The sequence below is a fragment of the Leucopleurus acutus genome (assembly GCF_964270905.1).
Source record: "Leucopleurus acutus genome assembly, chromosome: 5".
NCBI classification, from domain to species: domain Eukaryota; kingdom Metazoa; phylum Chordata; class Mammalia; order Artiodactyla; family Delphinidae; genus Leucopleurus; species Leucopleurus acutus.
In genome coordinates, this window is record NC_139147.1 from 77,282,871 (window position 1) to 77,304,551 (window position 21,681).

Sequence of the window (21,681 nt, forward strand, 5' to 3'; positions counted from 1 at the left end):
AGGCAGGTACATGGATATAAAAGTTACCTTTATCACTTGAAAAAATAGGCTTGATTATCAAACTGATTTATATTTGTAGTTTTAATAGGCTTCCTAATAGTATTTCTAAATAATATAGACTTACTTGCCCTATCACAGGTGACACTGGCTAACCACACACAATTCCAATTGGGACAGAGCTTTCCCTACTTCATTTCCTCAGGGGAAGCAGAAATAGTTTGTGTCATGTAGATGTTGACATGAATGTGGGTAACTCATTTCCTTTCCTTCTTTCAATCTCGCCAGTCAAATAAATCCTTTCTCATGGGAACAGTTGCCCCTTTATAGAAAAGTGAGGAGTGAAGAATAAGTCTTTGTTTCCCAACACCTTTTCTCTTCACTCTGTATTTCAAGGCAATGGGCTCATTGATTCCTCCAGATACATGCATATGTATATAAGCAAATATATAAACACATACATTTATGCACATCTGAATAGATACTAAAGAATGCACAAAGAATAATTGTTAATAATTTTTTAAAAGATAAAAGTTCTTCAATATGCAACTTGTGTTCTTACCAGTTGTGTTCTGGGACAATGAACCAGTTTTTAAAGAGCTTAGTCAATTTGCTTGCTTGTCTTTTGGTGCCTTCTCACCTATAAACGAAGCCATGGAAATTCATTGTGTTTAAAATTATTGGCTATGATTTGGTCGTGCAGGGCTAATACTGCTGTTCCAGAGGTGGCAGGCAGCAGGAAAGCTTCTGGTTGGATGAAGCAAAAACAGATTATTTACACTGTCTTCATCGTGACTCTCTTTTTATACATTAACAGAGGATTTTGGAGTTTTACTTTATTGTTGGCATGGTACTTTATTCATAGTCTAACGCTTCTGCTCATTCATTCAAGTGTTATTTAGCATTATTAATTTCATAGCAATTATAATTCTCTGTATTTTTCTCAGATTGTTTTTGAATGTATAAATGCTTCCCTTAGCTAGAGGTTTTTATTATGCTTTCATTTTGTAAAAAAATATGTGGAAAACAGTTTGACTAGAAACACCCAAATTTGATTATTAAAAATTTCAAGTAAGTTTCTTTGATTTGATTGTAAATAAGGTGATTTTGCCACAAATTATTGGATCAATAAGAATTCCGCTAACATTTTATGGATTGTTATGGATTACAAAGATATGGAATTATAACTTCACTCTAACATTTTGTATCTAAATATATTTCTTTGTCTTCTTTTAATGAAAGATGCCACATTGTTTCAGATTCTCTAATTCCAGGGTTAGAACGAATGAGGTCCTGGTGGTCCTGTTTTGCTAGCACCATGAACTAAACTTTTTGAATAAGCCAGCCAGTGATGTGCCTATTTGTATTATCTTCAGGATAAAATTAGATGTCATGGTCTGTGCCAATGCACCTTTTAGGTCTTTAGTGCCTAGTCAGCAATCCATCTACTAACCCCGAGATCAAAAATCCTTAAGAGAGATTTCAGGAGCAATGAAGGTACTGAAACCTAGTTTATGAAAGTATTACTGCTCCTGAAGCAGAAATTCATTTTATTTAAAATTAGAGTTGGACTAGCATAACTCTGATGTATAGTAATCATAATAACTCAAGATTTCCATTATTTTCTAATGTGGTTAAAGTAATGAGGAGTAGAGCTGTGTTTGTTTTATGTTGTTTGGGATTCCACATCTCTAATCTTTCCGTTAATTCAAATAACTTTCACTACTTATGTATTTACAGTGCTTCTGAGATTATCTTACTGCAATTTGGCCAGAGAGGAGAGTGGGGCTTCCCAACCAGTGCACCAAAATGCGATGAGTTAAAGCTCTGGGAGATAGTGTTATCCCCTGTCCTCATGGTGGCTTGATAGGGCCTGGGAGAAATGGGATATTTGCCCACAAACATAATTTTCTTAAGTGCCATATTATGAGAAAAGCCAGAAAAAGCAATTTCACAGAGTACAAAAGAGGTTTCCTGCACTTTACACAATGAATACAGATTTGCATCCACTTGCTAGGTATCCTTCAATATGAAGTACACAGTTGATAATTTGAAAGATTTGTGAATATCATTATAGTATATGATGGTTCTTAATATAATACAATCCAATACAACTGAAAAATTAAGCAATCACTCAATGAGTCAATAAGTAAAGGTCTAAAGCTGGTTATAAAGCTATTGAAATAAATGCTTGTTAAAAATCCAATAAAATAGTATCATAAATCTCTACCCCCTGCCCCCTCATTCTCCATAGCACTTATCTGAGTCAGGCCTGAATCGAACATTTCACTCTATAATTTGTCCCTGGCTCTTCTCTTCTCTGGCTAATAACCTGATATTAACAGTTGACTTTCTTTTGTATACATTTTGTTCATGTAGAAATAGTTTTTACTAAGGCATGAGTTATTGCATATGTGATGGTTATTAGAAGCTATGGGTAGGTGGTGAAGAGTAGGCAAGATTCTGTCCATACCAGCATGATTGATTTCTGCACGTCACTCTGGAGGAGTGATATTCAAAACTAAAACTAAACACGTCATGGTTCTCCAGTTATGCTGAAATAAAACATGCAAATGTTAAACCTCCCACTGTAAATCATTTACTGAATTGAATTTTCTCTAAGGGTTTCACTTTTCTTTACCTATATGTGAAAGCAGGCCTAGTATATTTTTATTCCCTGGAGACTTAGCTGTAGAAGTTAGAGGGAAAGGTTATGTTCATAAAGAGAATTTCTTAATTGTTCTTTTATTATATATGCTACTGAATTCACTAATGAGGTAATCAAATAAAGTGTCCTCCAGGGGTAAAATAAAAGAACATTCCATATGCCAATCTATTTATCTCCTTGGCCCACCTCTGATCACACTCTCCCCTTTTCTGTCTGCAGACTTGGTTTGTGTGCAGGTCAAATTACCTCCTATTTTGTTATATCTTTGGCCTGGCAGGAGGCAGTGCCCTGATTCAACAATTGGGCTGTTATTAGTCACCTTTCTTTAAACACCATCCCTTCAGCCACAATACAAAAAAGCAGCTTTCAACCGATCTTATTTTTCATAGAAGAAAAATCATCTATATGGATTGCAACCACTAAGGAAGGTGCACCTTCTTCTTTGATACTTATGAATAAAAAATGGCCAAAGGAATTCACATTACTGCTTAATTGATTCATTTTTCAAAAAATAATCATCAAATAAACCATAAGGCTTATACCTAAGCAGTGGACCTTAAATAAAAATATGAGCTTAAATCACACCTTAAGAATTTAGAAATCTTTTCCATTAGTTTATGATTGCAGGAAAGCTTTACCTTCTGATTTATGTTAAATCTCTTTACTGTTTAAAGATTCTCTGCCACCATATACACTTCCAGTCTTACTAAGCTAAAGTAATTAATGATTTATGAAATATTTATGTGCTGAAAATCCATCAAAAAGTTCTTAAAAATATTTCTACCCCTCAAAAAAACCCCTGGAATTTTACAAATGTAGTTTGTATTTTTAGTTATTTTTAATAGGCAAGGCACTGCAGCATATATGTTCAAAGAAAGAGTCTTCTACACCTAACAGTAATAATAGCTACTAGTCATGATTTAGGCAGTGAATTAAGAATGTTCAAGCATTAGTGGTCAGTTTTTTAACAAACCGCTCAAGTAGGTACTTCTTTCTTAATTTACCAGAGGAGCTAACTGAGGATTTGGAGACCATCATATGGCCTCAGGTGACTTAGTCTCAGAGGGTAGAGCAGGAATTTGAACCCAGGTATATTTGGATCTAAAGCCTACGCCCTTTATGTCATACCATGCTTGCTCAATTGCCTGTTTTGTGTCATTTTTGGAGTCAAGAAATTGTATCTCCCAAAGGCTTACATGTCTCAGTTATGACAGTTTTCAAAAACAAAACAACCTCCCTCCTCCTTTTTCTTGCCCCAGGTGCTCATTGCAAAACTAATTAGGATTTTCTTTGCCCTGAACAAGATCATTGATTCTTACCACCTAAATCAGTTTTGAACTGTTGCCAGGGCATCTTTGCCCTTTGTGCAGCGAGAGCAGAGAGGGGACCACTCTTTCACGTCACTGAATGAAGTGAGTCCTGTTGAGTGACTCAGGCAATAACTTCCAGGGAGTGATCTTCAAATCTGGTACTAGTCACTTAAAAATGTGTGAATAAGGCTTCCCTGGTGGCGCAGTGGTTGGGAGTCCGCCTGCCGATGCAGGGGATGCGGGTTCGTGCCCCGGTCCGGGAAGATGCCACGGAGCGGCTGGGCCCGTGAGCCATGGCTGCTGGGCCTGCGGGTACGGAGCCTGTGCTCCACAGCGGGAGAGGCCACAGCAGTGAGAGGCCCGCGTACCGCAAAAAAAAAAAAAAAAAAAAAGTGAATAAACAGTATTAGAACAGAATAAAAGGACTCTACTGAGTCTGACACCTTCCTCCTCTTCCTCTTCCATCTCTTTCTTAATTTTGGACACAAAGCTTAATGAGCATCTGCTAACTGTTAGTCACTGCTAAATGCTATGGATGGTAAATACAAGGCTGAATGAATAAAGGTTAAAACCAGTTTAGAGAAAGGACTATGCAGACCAGAATCAGAACTTTTCTCAATTCCTTCACTTTGTATTAGTTTGCTAGGGCTTCCATAACAAGAACCACAGCCTGGATGGCTTAAACCACAGAAATTTATTTTTCCACAATTCTAAAGGCTGGAAGTCCAAGGTCAGGGTGTCAGCAGGGTTTTTGGTTTCTCCTGGGACCTCTTTCCTTGACTTGCAGATGGCTGCCTTCTCTCTGTGTCCTCACATGGCCATTTCTCTGTGCATGCCATCGTTGGTGCCTCTTCCTCTGCTTGTAAGGACACTCGTTTTATTAGCTTAGAGCACCACCCTTATGACCTCTTAACCTTCATGACCTCTTTAGAGGCCCTATCTTCAAATACAGTCACATTGAGGGTTAGAGATTCAACATATATAAAATTGGGGGAAACACAGTTCAATCCATGAAAATGTCCATCACATAAATATAATGTGCAGTGGAAAGACGTCAAAGAGAGTCAGAAACTATAATTATGGTAGTTAGCATGGATGCTGGAGCCAGAGGTTCAGATTCCCAGTCTGCCACTTCCTAATTGTGTGAACATTGGTCAAATTGAACTTCGGTGCTTCATTCACTATCTTTTGAAACAGAGACAGTAAAAGTACCAGCCTCCTGGGTTATTGCAGATGAAATAAGAGTTGGCTGTTAGTGGTAGATGAATAGTTTTAAGGATATTACTCGTTTTTCTACTCTGGATATAACATCATAGGAATGGTGAGAATAAAATGCAAGAGGAAAAATGGCAGAAATAAAACACTTTGAGAAGTATTAACACTAAATTTTCTTAATTATATTAATTCACTCTATGTAATAGTAGTTGTGAAGAAAAGACCAACACAGAGACAGACACTTGAGATTCCTACATTTGTAGCTTAATTCATTCTTCATTGAGCACCCATTACATGTTAGAAATTGTTCCGGGCACTTTGGAGACAGCAGTGAACAAAACGGACAGAAACCGCTATTCTCCTGAAGCTTACATTGTAGAATGGATACAGATCGCCTCCACATTTCACACCCACTTCAGAAGCTAGGGAAAATGAGACATTATATAGAAGGAAAATGCCAATCAATCGCAACGTCATAGAGCAAGCTATTTATCAAGTGACCAGAGAATACCCATGAGCAGTATTAACCTTGGGGTTGGAAGGGTTCCCCAAGCGCCGCTCTGAACCCCGAGATGCTGGTTTGCGTTTTTCCTGACCCTACACCCTGGCTCCCGGGCCAACCTGTGCGCCCCGCCTTGCCCGGCAGCTGCGTGCCTCGCGCGGGCAGGAGCCGGGATCGCCCTACCCGTCCGGGCGGCGCGGTCACGGCGGGTCCTGACGCCGGGGCCCGGGGGACGCGCGGCGAGCCGGCACCGGCGCGGGTTTTGAAGCCGCGCTGCGCACCCGGAGGCGGAGCGCCGTGGTCCTGCCCGAAACCCCGGCCCGCTGGGTCCCAGGTCTCGGGAGGCGGTCGCCGATAGTGGCAGTGACTTTGGCTTTGGCCAGATGTCTCCTGACCCACGTCACCAGCTTGTTAAACCTCGCACCAAATCAGAGGGCGGCGCTTGCCGGGAGCCCCGGGCGTCACCCGGAGCTCCCTTAGATTAGAACTCGCCTCTCCTAGCTCCTCCCCTCAGTCCCATTTAAAGCTCCCACCGGCTTTCCGAAAAATTAACAGTGGGCTCAGTTTCTGCAGCGCCTTCTTCCAGGGCAAGATGGTAAGTGAGGAGCCAGCGTTAGCTAGTCTGCTGGCGAAACCGGGGGTCTCTGAGGTCTACTAAGCTTTGCCTTTAGAATTTCTTCCACCTTGGAAACAAGATTTCTCTGCTACCTGCCAATTAAAACAGGTCTTCCTTCCTGCTCCATCTCTCTTTTCTTCTCCCCTGTCTCCTCCTGGCTTTCTCTCTGTCTCTGTTTCTCTGTCTCTCTCTCATCCTTTCATCCTCTCTGTTATTTCTACTCTCTGTACTTTCTCCCAACTTTCCCTTTACACCTGTACTCGCTTTTCATTCCGCCTCTTTCTCTAGATTATGCACATATTTGCAAACACTTGAACTTGAGGCTAGGGGTATTTGGGGTTTGTTTCCTTCTCAGATGTCAATTGCATAATAGCTCAGCTTTGATTCCAATAATAACCTCAGGGGAAGAGCCTACAAACATGCTTTCAGAATAAAAGAAAATAGCACTTGATAAACTTTTGGCGGAATTTCTTTGGTCTGCACTGCCCACGCTGGACTTGCTTCAAGACTGGACTTTTTCAAAACTTAACTTATTGGGAATGTTAACAAAGTGTGACTTAATTGACTTAACTTTCTTTTTTCCTCTTTTTATTTGTTTCCTCTCTGTTTATGTTATGCCTGAGAAAGTTCACAAGTCAACAAAAGACTTGTCGTGGTCAAAGAGTTTGTCCAAAGCTGGGCTCTGCTGAAATGAATGGCTTTTACCTGATTAAACATTGACAAATAATTAGGAATGGGCGGTTGTACAAATTAACCCAGGGAGTCTGCATACCTGCCCCTAACTGGACGTTTGGAAAGACTGTGTGTTTGAGGTTTGAGGAAGCTGGGGCAGGAGGGTGTTCACTGGCTCAGAACACAGTAGAGAATACATGCCAGGCAGTTAGTAGTGGCAAGATAACTTTGGAAAGGCATTGAGATGTAGTGGTGGAGAGACCTAATTAGAGCTTCCTGTCTCTGCTAACTAACCTGTTTCAGTAGTATCCAGTAGCATTTAAAACCAGAGGAAGAGAGGTAGGAGGAAGGGAGGAATGGAGCAAGTTTATAATTCAGAAACTAAAAACGAAAATAAGGAGGTTAGATTATGTGACGTGTTCTGTCCATTTCAGCCTTAGCATTCTAAGTTCTTTGTCATTTAAGGTTGTTAGAAATATAATTAAGATATTTGCTAAAAAGAGTCAAGTAGCTCTTACATGTTTCACTCATTAAGTAGAATTCCTTTTACTTAGATCTTGGGTAGCCTGTTAGATGCCTCAGACCTGGCAACAGAGACTACTCCTAGATATTTACAAGTTTGGTCCATCTAATACTAGCCTGTTCTTTGCTGAGAGGACCTAAGGAAAGTACTGGGTAAACCAAGGAGCTGATTCCTTTTTAGTAATTATATTTGGACCACTCAGAATCAATCTGGGATCTATATTTAACACCTTTACTGCTTTTTATTCACTGCACATATTTTCTGTTTCTTTCTCCCACTCTTTTCTCCCTCCAAATTCTCATCACCCCATCTCTTGGGACCTCCCACATACTGAATTTTACAGAACACCGTTCTGCCTTGCCAAGACCAGTACTTTGTAGGAGGCCAGAGCTATAATTGCCCGTATTCCGGTACGACATCAGAATCTAGTGTTGACGTTTCCACGGAGACTTGGGTCTCTTTCTGGGCTGCTGGTCTCCTGGACAACAGAGAGCCCCAACAAGCACCACAGGCACAGGGTAAGTTCTGCTCTTCTGCTTTCCTGGTAGATCTGAAGCCTTTTTCCTGTACTCATAGTTGCAAGGCATTATGGGCTGGAACTCTGTAGAAGAAGGGATGATATGTAAAGTTTAAGAAAGCCCAAAGACTCCTGTATTTTGCAACCTAATAACTTGCTTTTCGTGTACTTGCCAAATAGTGAAAATGGGCTTCTTCCCGTTGCTCACTGTACAATATGTATTTCTCCCTATACTTTACAGTTCTTGGAGATTTCAGAGTCACTGAGAAAGTATGGGTCTGGGTCAATGTTATATAAACAATACTATTGTGATGCTTTTGGAATTAAAATACCAGTTAGAGCTTTTTTTTTTTTTTTTTTTTTTTTTGGTATTCAGGAAAATTTCCCTGGGTATGAGAGAGAAGCAAGGAGAAGTACTAACTTAATCTTTTATTTCATAAAGGAAATTCTATGAATAGTGTCTTATAAGTGGAAAGAAAATGATTCCTTTTTGCCTAAAGAAGACTTCAACTTTGGAGGGAAGTATAACTTTGATGGAAAATTGCACATTAATTTTGCCCTGGGGCTTAGTAAACAGTGGTTATAACTATTGAAGGAATTTCTGATTAACACTCAAGTTTCTGGAAGAACTCTAAGGCATTTCAGAATTCAATATCTGGACTGTTGGTTCTACCACAGGAATTTGTTGAATTTGAGAAAAGACACAAACAAAAAGCCCCCAAATATTGAAACACACTTATATGTAAGGAAGGAAGTTATTCAATTTTAGCTTTCTACTGCAAGAAACAGAGAAAACAGCATGCCCAAGAATGTGAAACCAAAGAGTGTATAAAATTTTATTCCTGTCTCCTTGCCCATCATTCCACTTTAATCAGAAATATTTCAGTGATAGTTTAGTTGAAGTAGAGGAGAGCAAGAGTCAGAACTGTACTAGATGAGGAAAAGAAACTAAAAGTAAACCAAATTAGCATGCCCAGGCATAGGTCTTATTGGTAGGCATAATTTGCTGTCAAATATGAAAAGAACAACAAAATCTCTTTGAAAAATCATAAAACACTTTATAGATGATGGCATTTGAAATACATGAGTTTGGGTACAGTTTTGAGATTTTCAATGAGTTCTTCAGAGAAGCAAGTTCAAATTATTTTGAAGTAGAAAGTGCTATTCCATAGAATTCTGAATAAATACTCTCTCTCAGGCTTAATTGATAGGCAGATAGGCAGAAATTTTTCATCTGGGGAAAAATGGTAGCATCAAAAATAGGATTTGATTCTGGAGCCAAACACTATATTATTAAGCACTACAGCTTAGAAAATAAGATAAAAACTTGGAAAACATAGTGGAATTGAAATGTAGGCCTACTGGAGGGTGGGACCAATAAGCATTTGCATGAATTAATAAGGCAGATAGGACAGTCTTTATAAATTTAGCCAGCAGGAATATATATATTAGGAAGGAAGTTGACCTCTTGACTCCGAAAAATTCACCTCTGTAGCCACCTTGGCATATAGTCAATAAATATTTGTCTTTCATAGCATGCTTACCCCTTCTGAAAACTTTAAATGTTATTTTCCCATGTGGAGGCAATGGCTAATTTTAGAAAGGTAATTGAACCTATTACCTTTCCAAAATCCTCCAGTGAGTTCTTGATTACACAAAAACAAAAACTGCATGTGTGTTTTCTCAGTTACCCATTTGGTGTTTTCACATAGAATCATCCAGTGACTCGAATTGCCCTGTTCTTAATTCGTGTTCATGGGAAGAGGCTCAGCTTTCCTCTCAGCTCTACAGAAACAAGCAGGTATGTGTAGATAATCAGAACATGAGACCGGCCATGTTCCATGCAGTTCATTCTCAACATCATACCTTAATGTCACATGGCTTCTTTTCCCTTGTTCAATTCATTGACTGTCAGTTTAGAACCAAAATGGATATTTGTCCACAGAGAAGTCAAAGTTAGGTGATCACCATGACAGAAAATAATAACAACAAAACCAACAACAACCAAAACCCTCTAGGAAGACCTTCAATCAAGCCCTGACCTTACACATTTTAGCTGTATGACCTCTCAAATCCTCCTTTCTCTTACCTATGAAATGGAGATATTTGTGCTGCCTACCTCGGAGGGCTGGTGGAAAGATCAAATGATAGAATGAGTGTGATAGTATTTTTAAACCATAAACAGCTCATCACTTGGACAAGGGACGATGATTGTAAAAGTTCTTGCAAAGATTGCTTCATTTTCCCTATTTTGTTTGTTGTTATTTATGAGAGAGTAATTTAATCTAGTGGACGTACAAACTGACCTGAGACTGAGGGAAGCCGACCCACATCTTTTTTTCTTTCTTCTTTTTTTAACATGCAAGGAAGAAGTTCAGCAAAACCTTTCTAAGCACTGTTTTCTATATTTAAACAGTTGCACGCAGCTCATTTTCCTACATACCTTCCCGATCCCCTTGTGGTTACCATTTTAAAAGTCATCTAATCTCTTCAAACACTTTGCAATGAAAAAATTCAGAGCACAAACTGAACAATCAAGTGGTAAGTGGGTGTAGATTGAACTTAGGCCTTTGAGGACGAGGGCTCCCTGAGATTGAGTTCATGAAACAAACAGAATAATAATCAAGTTTAAGTAGGTTAAGGATCAGTGGCATTATTATAAGGTTACAAAGTCAATATAGTGGAGCAGCCTTCACCATTGTCTGCTTTTTGCAGCTCCAAGATACTCTGGTGCAGAAGGAAGAAGAACTTGCTAGGTTACATGAAGAGAATAATCATCTCAGACAATACCTGAATTCTGCTTTAGTTAAATGTCTTGAGGAAAAAGCCAAGGTATGTGATGACCCCCTTTATAAGGACAGAGCAGTGATTTGAGAAAGAAGACCATTTGGGTAAAACTCCTTGATTCAGTGTAAGAAGCGTATTAAGCAATGTGCCTTGAAATGCGTCAATAGGACGGGCAAATTTTTCTGAAGGAAATATAGCACTTTCACAACAATGTTTATATATCAGTTCCCTGAAGTATCTAGATTGCAGATTTTAGCATATATTACAAAAGGAGCTGCTTAAGAATCAAAAACCAGTCAAGGGGATTGCTGAGACAACAGAGGCTAATCAAAAGATAGAGTTGGATGGGACGCTGGAGCGGGAATTAGATCCGAGAGACATGCGTTTCTTTTAACTGTTTAACTTTAGGTCAGTCACTCTCCCACTTGGGGCCTCATTTACTTCTTTGTAGTGTATGGGCTAAGAATCTTTTAAGAATCTTTCCATGTCTAAAATGTTATAAAAATGGCTGGAACCCACATCTCTTGACTGGTAATTAGACATAGCCGAGTACATTATCTGTTCATGAACATTTCATTCTTACCCTTTTAAAATGAACTGTTTCTAACTCAAGGATAGTTTGCCCATAGTCCCTTTTTGTTATTCTTCCTTTTTGGGGTTTTGTATTTTTTGTTACCTATCTGCCATTCTGTTACCATTATTGTTTTATCATCAATCTTTACCTTACTTCTAGACAAGCTACATTATTTATCTAAATCGATCATATTTCTTACAACTCTTACCCAGATAGAGCAGCTCAGAGAAGAAAAACCACTATATTTAGTTCCTTTAGAATTCAGTTAGTTTTGTTAAAAAAAGGGAGCACAGCTCACAGTTATTAGCCTGGGGTCCTGTCTCCAGCCACCATTCTGTGAAAAAGCACAGTTATTAAATTAGTAAGTGATATTAATTAAGCAATTTTTCTCTCTTGTTCTCACTTTTGCAAGATTTAGAATAATATAATACATACCACATGGGAGTGCTGTGAAAGTTAGGAAAATTAGAGGAAGAGTGTTATGTAGAATTGTAATCAGTGGTTCTGTCTAGATTCAGGTGCCTTAGGCTTAAATCTAGGCTGCGTGATCCTTAGCAAGTCACTAATGTGCCTGTGCCTCAGTTTCCTCATTAAAGGAGGGTTTAATAGTATCTACATAAAATGAGATCATGCATATAACCCGTGTTCAATACATGATAGTTGCTATCATTGCCATAATAATAATAATAATCATTACTTCCCGGAACTGAAGTTTTAAAGACATCATTTACATCATTTCAACTTTTTTTTTTTTAAATGCTGTATTTTTAATTTTTTTATTTTTTTGCGGTACGCGGGCCTCTCACTGCTGTGGCCTCTCCCGTTGCAGAGCACAGGCTACGGACGCGCAGGCTCAGCGGCCATGGCTCACGGGCCCAGCCGCTATGCGGCATGTGGGATCTTCCCGGACCGGGGCACGAACCCGTGTCCCCTGCATTGGCAGGCGGACTCTCAACCACTGCGCCACCAGGGAAGCCCATCATTTCAACTTTTAAATGACTAGTAAAATTATATGAATTGGAATTTCTAGGTGGTAACTTGTCATCACAGATTTTGATTTAAAAGCAGAAGTTAATCCAATCAGTTTTGCTTTTGCATGTGAAAATATAAATTTAATCAAGTTTTCTAAGGAATTAAGGTGACCAGTAAATATTTGACAGTCTTAAAGAAAATGATGTTGATTATCTGACTGTGTATTTTCAAATATTACTTCCCCAGAAATTGCTGTCATCAGATGGGTTCTCCAAAGCACGTGGAAAATTCAGAAAGGGGAAGAGGAAACCCAAAGAGCAAAGATATTTTCCTCCTGAGATTCCCCATCATAAAAATGCCAAAAGAAACCTCTCTAGTGAATTTGCTAACTGTGAACAACCTGGGCCCCCTGTGGATCCCTGGGTTCTTCAAACACTGGGGTTGAAAGACCTCAACACCATTGATGACACCTCATCAGCTAACTACAGTGCCCTGTCATCTCATCCCAGACGGACCACAAGCACATTTCCCCAGTTTCTGAATGATGCAGTTGATTATCCCGGTGCCTCCGGGGAAGATCTGCCAATTGACTATGGAGGTGACAGAACAACCCCCTCACGCAGCACTGCCAGCCACAAGGAAGATTTTCACTTCCTTTCTCAACTTTCAAATCCCCCAGGAGGACTACAAACTCTTCCTTACTATACTTCTGATGTGTCACCCAATAAGACAGAGATGGCCTTTTCCACATCCCTGAGCCCTCACTGTAATGTGAAAACTCACTCCTTCCACCAGGGACAGGCCTTCGTTCGTCGAGATGAAGAGGGAGGCTGGAAGTTTACCTGGGTCCCTAAGCAGTCTTAGTGATCCCCTCCTCTATCACAAAGGACTGCCATGAACTCTGTTTACAAGACCTGTCTTGCACTTGAACCTGACTATGTGGAAAATGCAAGCTATTGCCCAGACTGTCTCCTGCCACTTTAAATGTCACTCTCAATTACCTACTTAAATCTGCAGGGAATGGCTTCCAGGAATCTATAATGAAACATGCCTGCTCTTCTTTCACCTAAATTTGACTTGTTTACACAACCACACCTGCTGTTGACTTCCTTCCTTGGCCCTATACTTGAAAAGGTATTTTCCAATTGCCTGAATATTCCTTTGAGACCTACATGTGCCATTCCAATTATAACAAGTCTAAAAGCTTTTCTTCTTTCATCAGACAGTTTAAATATTCACAGCCTTCACCTTTCCACTTTTATTTCTCTCCTGTTCCTCTTCATTTCTAAAAACTGCCTTTGAAATGAGCATTATAATTGCTCCACATAGCTGTTATTGGGTGTTCAAATAACTGGGGGTGGGGTAGAAACAAGAATCTTTGCCCATTGCCATTCCTGAAGACATAATGTTAGTAATGTTATGTGTAGTGCAGTTCATTAACTTGAGTGTCCCATGATGGAGCTGACAAAAAAATCTCTTCAACACCTGGAAGTCTACTGATAAGCAACAACACTGATAAATTAAAAGATAAAAGAGAATGAAAATTACTTCAAAATGCCTGCATGGTGTATCAGCTTCTATGGGCACCTGGCATTGTGTCTGCAACCAACATCACTCAAACAAGAAGATTTCTGAGGAATTCGTGGTAACGGAATAAGTCACTATCCTAAACTAATTAGATGCTGATACACTTCTATTCCTGAAAGTATAGTCTAGCCTAGCTCTGACACTGTCTTACTTATCCATTCAGTCATTCATGTGTTCATTTGTTCATTCATCAACACACCCAAAATATTTGTAGAACACCAACTGTGTAGCAGGCATTGTGCTATGTGGTGATGATAAAATGTGAACAAGTTAGATGCTGTGGCCACCCTCATGAGACTTAGACCCACTCATCTGCTGTGACCTTGAGAAAGCTACTTCCTTGGTATGAAAATTCAGTTTTCCCAACTGTAGAATACAGAAGTCAAAGTAGATAATCACTGATATTCTATAAATTGAGCCTGGGTCCCATCAGCTTTACTCCAACACTGCCATCCCAGGGCACTGTTCTCTGCTTTTGATTGGCATTGCAGATATGTTGGGTGAACTTTTTTGTACACAATTTTTTTTTAAATGTGAGCCATTTGTAGTTAACACTAGAAATCATTGATCACAGTATTCTTTTTTCTGGTATGAACCCATTTTTGGGTTAATTCAGTCTGTGTGAGAACATGCATCTAAAAAATAGAGACATTATTTTCTAAATAAGTGTGCATAGATTTAATGGAAATATTGACATCAAAGATCTCTCTTTCTATATTAAAAAACATGCATTCTTCATGTTCATGTTAGTTCTCCTTCTTTCCAATTCCCCAGGCTCCCTATCCTTCCCAGAATAAGTTAGGTATCAAAGATGTGCACCTATGATTTTTGGGGAACCAAACTTCAGTTGATGATAAGACCCACCATGTTGTACGCCTTTCCCATTTTTCTTTATTCCACCCTTCAGTAAGTCATCCGTACAATCAATGCCTGAGAGCATGAGTATTCTATTTGGAATTCTTTGTGACTAAGACATGTCTTTTGTTTTATTGCTGTTTGGTTTTTGCTTTATTTTGGTGATGTGAACAAATGATCTATTTATAAAGTTTTGCTACCACCCAGTTTTCTTTATAATCCATGAAGGGAAATCAAATATATTAATTATTTTCATGACTTGGGAAGAAATAGAACACATTCTATTTTCTAAAAACAAAAACCAAAACAAAAAAGTGCCTTTTACATTCTAATATCTGTTCCCCTGTATGGTGAAATTTATCTCTTTTTAATTACAAATATAAGAATTAGAACTGACTGTGCTTTAATAGTAGGAATCAAGAAAGCAACATAAATATTTTGAAAGTCTAAATGATCAAGTTGTAAAACAAAATTGATTAGTCAACAAATTATTTTGCATTTTTTATGTGCTTCATCATGTGTTAGGTACTATGAGGAAGCACCCAGGCTTAGCACATTTGGTACATACAACAAAGCCACATAAAATGTAATAGCTTTTAAGTGAAACTTGGTCTCAGCCCAGTTTAAAGAAATTACAGCACATTTGTGGTAAATGATAACTCGCTCTGGCTTATGTGGGAGAAAATGACCACTTGTTCTTACAATCATATCTATAGGCATTTGATATTCACTGGAATTATGTATAGAAACTTATTTTACTGATGTTTGAAAAATTAGAAATTTCTCTCACCTGAGTATATGTTCTAACTTTATGGTCTTACCATGCCCATCCAGTAAACCAGAGTTAATATTTTACTAATATAAAGTGAGAAATAAAAATTAAATAGCACTTTTGTGACTGCAATGAATATTTTTATATTGTGCATAACATTTTCGAATAATGGATTTTCTTCTCCTAGGTTTTAACCATAATCTTTTGATATGCACCTCTTTTGTATGGTATATGTGGCCAGACTAATATTTTCAGCATTTAGGGTTCAATGGTTCTTTCCTTTATCCGGGGTACATTAATGAGGCTTTCAGATGTTAACTGGCCTAAAAGGTCAAGTGCTTTGTGTGTACAGCATTCTCTTACCTAACCTCCCATAAAAATTAGAATCCAGTATCAGTTTTTAAAATTTGATCACATTTCCAATGTCCTCTAATCATCTGAAAATAGATCATATTTGTATCTCACTAGTATCTGGAAAATAAGGGCAATTGGAAAACCTTACTTATGCAGGTGACATTTAATGAATGGGATTGTTTAATACTGCAGTGATGCTAAACTATAATTTTGAAAATTTTGAAGAAAAGAAGCTATGTGAATCAATGAAAAGAATTACTGTTTGATCTATTTCAGGAAAACACAAACATTTTTTTAAAGTGTGACAAATCAACAACTGACCTACTAAGTATAGAGTTAATACACCTATGATAATTTTTTGACAAATTTACCTCTTGCCTGTAAAGTCAAGATATGCAATTTACATTTGTTTCAGTTTACCAAAAGATTCACATAAGGTCAATATTAAATGTACCATTTAAAAAAATTTTAATAAATCAAAATAATAAAAATTTAAATTTTTAATAATTTTATTTGGTTTACAAGCTACAAATATATGGTATATTTCTTAACATATTTGTCATATTTTTAGCTACATTTTTTGTTACATGAACATAACCAGACATCCAGTTATGATTCTTAACATTGGATACTCTATAAATGTAAGACATAACAACACTTAATATTTTAAATGATTTTGATTTGTTTATGATTTAAAATATTTCTAATTATATGTAAAAGTCAATTTTGTAATGAATTTATATCTAATAAATAAATGAATGACAAAAAATTTAATCCTACTTTTTTGGCCTTATTTTAGAAAATATTTCAGTGAATGAACAACAGACAAAAACAAGTTTTTGGTATTTATTTCTGCCATAAATTTTGTCATAGAAAAATATATGTATTTTTTGGGCTTCCCTGGTGGTGCAGTGGTTGAGAGTCCACCTGCCGATGCAGGGGACACGGGTTCGTGCCCTGGTCCGGGAAGATCCCACATGCCGCGGAGCGGCTGGGCCCGTGAGCCATGGCCGCTGAGCCTGCGCGTCCGGAGCCTGTGCTCCGCAACGGGAGAGGCCACAGCAGTGAGAGGCCCGCGTACCAGAAAAAAAAAAAAAAAAATATATATATATATATATATATATATATATATATTAACTTCCAAATAGTGGTATGATTAATACTTAAGGCACTCATTCAACAGATATAGTCTGTGCCAGGCTCTGTAGAAGATATAAAGAGGAAATACGGGCTCAAACTAACATAGCTATTATAAATGAGAGAAAATAACTTAAACATGCTTAATCAAAGCAAGGGAATAATTAGCGTTCATAATTTAAAAGTTCGTGCTTCAGATATGGCTGGATCTAGGTGCTCAAGCAGTACTGTCAGGAAGCTGGTTTGGGATCTCAAGGAAAACTGATGATTAGGAATGAATTCTGGAATGCTGTTAAGATAGTCTCACCACACAAAAGTATGGCAGAAACCAGGATGAGGTAAGCAATGTGAGCCGAAAGAGCAGCAAGCTATATCCCATAAGATATTGTCTGGTTTTGTAACATTCTCCTTATCTTTCACATTGTAAGCCCCTCCCCCCTGAAGTGAATAAAGTCTCAGTTAAATGTTCCAGATTGGTCTCAGTCATACCATGGTAGATTATGAAAATATTTGGGTGTCTGTACATACAAATTGTGAGCAGATTTTCCCTGAGGTCACTATAGAAGTCATATATCTATCCCTAAGGGGGAGATTAATATCAAGAGAAATAATTTGAGACTTGCATATCAGGCCAATAACCCACTGTTACACAGGTTACCAGTAATGGACAATCCGGATTTTACTTAGTTTCCTTACAGGGATTTTTTTTTTCTTGGAGACAACTACCTCTGAACCTCACTCACTCTAAATAACCCTTGAAAATGCATGTCGTAAGTACAGGTTATTAGAAACATCTTGATTCCCATTTTACAGATGAGAAATCTGGCTTTAGTGTTTTATAGATCACACTGTAACAAGTAGCTGAGGCCCAAAGTAAACCCTGGCACTGACCTTAGACCCACTTCTTTTTCTTCTATATTACCCAATGATGATGTTTGGGACCAGTAAATATATTTACAGTCTGCAGTCAGTTACAGATAATTATAAGCCTCAGAGCTAGAGGCCTGGGAGTATGGGAGTTGTCTTAGATCTTTGCTTACATTCATCAGAAGGCTATTCGGGGGTCCAAGCTTTCTTAATCCCATCATCGCTAAAGGAATTATTCACAAAAGACCTATTTCATCCTCCACCATTTCAAGAAAAGGGAAGTATATAAATTGAAAACTATTGTAGAAATTTGGGATAAAGAGAGTGGGATGGAAAAGGTAGACTACACACAGTGAAAAATATTAATATGCTTCTTAAATGAAAGGAAGATAAACTGAAAGGGAAATAAATCTCTCTTCTAATCTTGCTACTGTTGCTAAAAAGCCTAAAGCCTAAAGTAGCAGTTTATAAGCAATGCTCATGAAGTCTCTTTCTTCTTCCCTTCGTACAGGAAATAGATTTTATGCCTGTTGAAGTAATAGCATTATTCCCTCTCCTGTCAATCCTTTTAAGTATAACTCTAGGGACAGTAAAACAGTTGACGAAGCATATTTACAATGTTGAGCCCACTTCTTCTAACTTACAGGGAGCATTCTATTCTCTCCCTTTGGAAATCAGGGGTTAAATGATACCTTTTCAGGGGCACAGCTGATGTTTTTCTTTCATCTCTTTTCCAGGCTTATAATCTGAAATAACAAGGCATTGAAAGGGTGTTTCAAGGTAATTTCTCATTTCTAAAGGGTCCCTAATACTCAATGGATGGTCCCTCTGGGATGAGGCCTAAGATCTCAGATCTGTAATCAGGAGCGTTCCAAAGGTACTGTTCTCTCAGGGTCCTCTGCTCTGAAGCTGAGAGCACGAGAAGCCCTTTTTTTTTTTTTTGCGGTGTGCGGGCCTCTCACTGTTGTGGCCTCTCCCGTTGCGGAGCACAGGCTCCGGACGCGCAGGCTCAGCGGCCATGGCTCACGGGCCCAGCCGCCCCGTGGCATGTGGGATCTTCCCGGACAGGGGCACGAACCCGCGTCCCCTGCATCGGCAGGCGGACTCTTAACCACTGCGCCACCAGGGAAGCCCGAGAAGCCCTTTAATGAGTGTGGAGTGAGAAGTCAGGACCCCTAGTTATAATCAGGCAAAAGGCCGAATCACACCCTCCTTTCATTTTAGTCCCCTGAGATTTGCCACCTTCCATTCTTCTTCCATCCCTAACCGCAGGGGAGTCAAAATGGATGGAGCCTGAAAGTGGCATCTGCACAGTGCACCCCCTGCGCCATCCACTGGGAGAGCTGTGTACCCCAGGAATCCCAGCCTCCTTTGGGAGCAGAGCACCATATTGCTATAGACTTAGCCTTTCCTTCTTTTGATTTTAAGGATCATAAGTAATCCACCTAGTCCATCCTATTGTCCTCACTCCAAATTTCTACAATAGTTTTAATTAATATGCTTTCTTTTGAAACGATAAAGGTTGGATTAGGTTTCTTGTAGCTTTTCTGTTAGCAACAAAGGAAGAAAAAGGGCTGAACGTCCTGAATAGCCCTCTGATAAATGTAAATGTCTTCCTTCCAACGGCCTTGGAATGGGCTTAAGGAAGATTGTTTAATATCTATGCTAATTATTAGCATTTATTTGTGTCAGTAGGTCAGAATACTGACAAAAGATTCACATTCCCCTTCCCTACATTTGAGTGATATTATGGAAAAAGAAAGGACTCTAGTCAAAAACTTGAGCTTCTTCCCTCACAGCTGTAACACCCCAGGAATTAATCTAGCGTTCCTCAGCCTTCGTGTATTCACCTATAAAATGGAGATAATGTTTGCCCTATATATCTCATAAATTTCTGAGATAATCTTTTAATTTTTCAGAACCATGTGTAAGCTAAGATTCTGTTATTTTTCACAATTTTCACACAGAATAAATGTATATTCAATTTAATTCTTGAGTAGCAAACTTCATACTTCATAAAATGCCATGTCTTAAAACCACTTATACATATTTCTATTGATTCAAATCAGTAAATTCTCTGTGTTTTTCTCTTATGTTCAAAGTGCAATTTTATGTTCCAGGGACTATGGCAATCAATTGGTTTTTTCTACAATTACTTGCAAACTGTTTTTTTCGTTTGATGAAAGAGTGTCCAAAAATTGCTTCTATGCAAAATACTGATCAATATTTTTTCTGGTACTGTTAATTAATCATCTTCAAATTACAGCTTTGTGAAAGTTTTCCTGAAAACATGTTGCATTTTTATATATGAATATGCATTTATGAACTTCACATTTAATTTTTGTATATAAAGGAAATGAGTTATGAAATACATATTAAATAATAAAAATGACAAAAGCAAAAACATAATTATAACTTCTTTACATGAAACAATAAAAATGTATACGTGAACAAAATAAGAAGCAGAGGTGAGATAAACAATACAAATTTTTTTTGGGTGGGGACAGTGGAGGAATGGAAAACTTTGTGTTTTTAGAAATATTTATTTATTTATTTGGTTGCACCAGGTCTTAGCTGCAGATCCAGGGCTCCTTAGTTGTGGCTCGCTGGCTTCTTAGTTGCGGCACGTGGGCTCCTTAGTTGTGGCATGTGAACTCTTAGTTGTGTCATGTGTGTGGGATCTAGCTCCCTGACCAAGGATCAAACCCAGGTCCCCTGCATTGGGAGCACAGGGTCTTATCCATGGCACCACCACAGAAGTCTTAGGAATGGAAAATTTTGGATGATATTTTTCTTCTCATTTATGTTTCTGTTAATATCCAAACTGAAACAATTTGCAGAAAATCTACAGAGAGATACCCACAGAAGATAATAAATGGAGATCATGATGCTGGACATGTGATAGATTTCCATTCTCCCAAAGCAATGAATTGTCAAGTATGTGCAATTAAAAATGAAAAGAGTTATATGACTGAGTTAGACATTTAGACAACAAATACTTGAGTTATTTTCTTCTCAGACAAGGTGATTTTTTTTTTAACATCTTTATTGGGGTATAATTGCTTTACAATGGTGTGTTAGTTTCTGCTTTATAACAAAGTGAATCAGTCATACATAAACATATGTTCCCATATGTCTTCCCTCTTGCGTCTCCCTCCCTCCCACCCTCGCTATCCCACCCCTCCAGGCTGTCACAAAGCACCGAGCCAATATCCCTGTGCCATGCGGCTGCTTCCCACTAGGTATCTACCTTACTACGTTTGTTAGTGTGTATATGCCCATGACTCTCTCTCGCCCTGTCACAGCTCACCCTTCCCCCTCCCCATAACCTCAAGTCCGTTCTCTAGGAGGTCTGCATCTTTATTCCTGCTTTACCCCTAAGTTCTTCATGACATTTTTTTTCTTAAATTCCATATATATGTGTTAGCATACAGTATTTGTCTTTTTCTTTCTGACTTACTTCACTCTGTATGACAGACTCTAGGTCTATCCACCTCATTACAAATAGCTCAATTTCGTTTCTTTTCATGGCTGAGTAATATTCCATTGTATATATGTGCCACATCTTCTTTATCCATTCATCCGATGATGGGCACTTAGGTTGTTTCCATCTCCGGGCTATTGTAAATAGAGCTGCAATGAACATTTTGGTACATGACTCTTTTTGAATTTTGGTTTTCTCAGGGTATATGCCCAGTAGTGGGATTGCTGGGTCATATGGTAGTTCTATTTGTAGTTTTTTAAGGAACCTCCATA

The 21,681-nt window shown here is 38.4% G+C and overlaps 1 protein-coding gene across 1 annotated transcript; it reads left to right on the top strand.

Annotated features, from left to right (window-relative positions):
- The first annotated feature begins 6,223 nt into the window (after window positions 1-6,223).
- GMNC (geminin coiled-coil domain containing) lies at window positions 6,224-15,272 on the top strand. Its single transcript, XM_082839035.1, has 5 exons — window positions 6,224-6,287; window positions 7,847-8,021; window positions 9,733-9,821; window positions 10,736-10,852; window positions 12,600-15,272. Exons 1-5 carry the CDS (start codon window positions 6,285-6,287, stop codon window positions 13,215-13,217), a joined length of 1,002 nt encoding a protein of 333 aa, XP_082695161.1. The 5' UTR covers window positions 6,224-6,284; the 3' UTR covers window positions 13,218-15,272.
- The last annotated feature ends 6,409 nt before the right edge of the window (window positions 15,273-21,681 follow it).

Coding starts and splice junctions, on each gene's coding strand:
- GMNC (XM_082839035.1), top strand. Junction 8,022..9,732: donor ACAAGCACCACAGGCACAGG/GTAAGTTCTGCT, acceptor GTTTTCACATAG/AATCATCCAGTGACTCGAAT. Junction 10,853..12,599: donor GTCTTGAGGAAAAAGCCAAG/GTATGTGATGAC, acceptor TTACTTCCCCAG/AAATTGCTGTCATCAGATGG.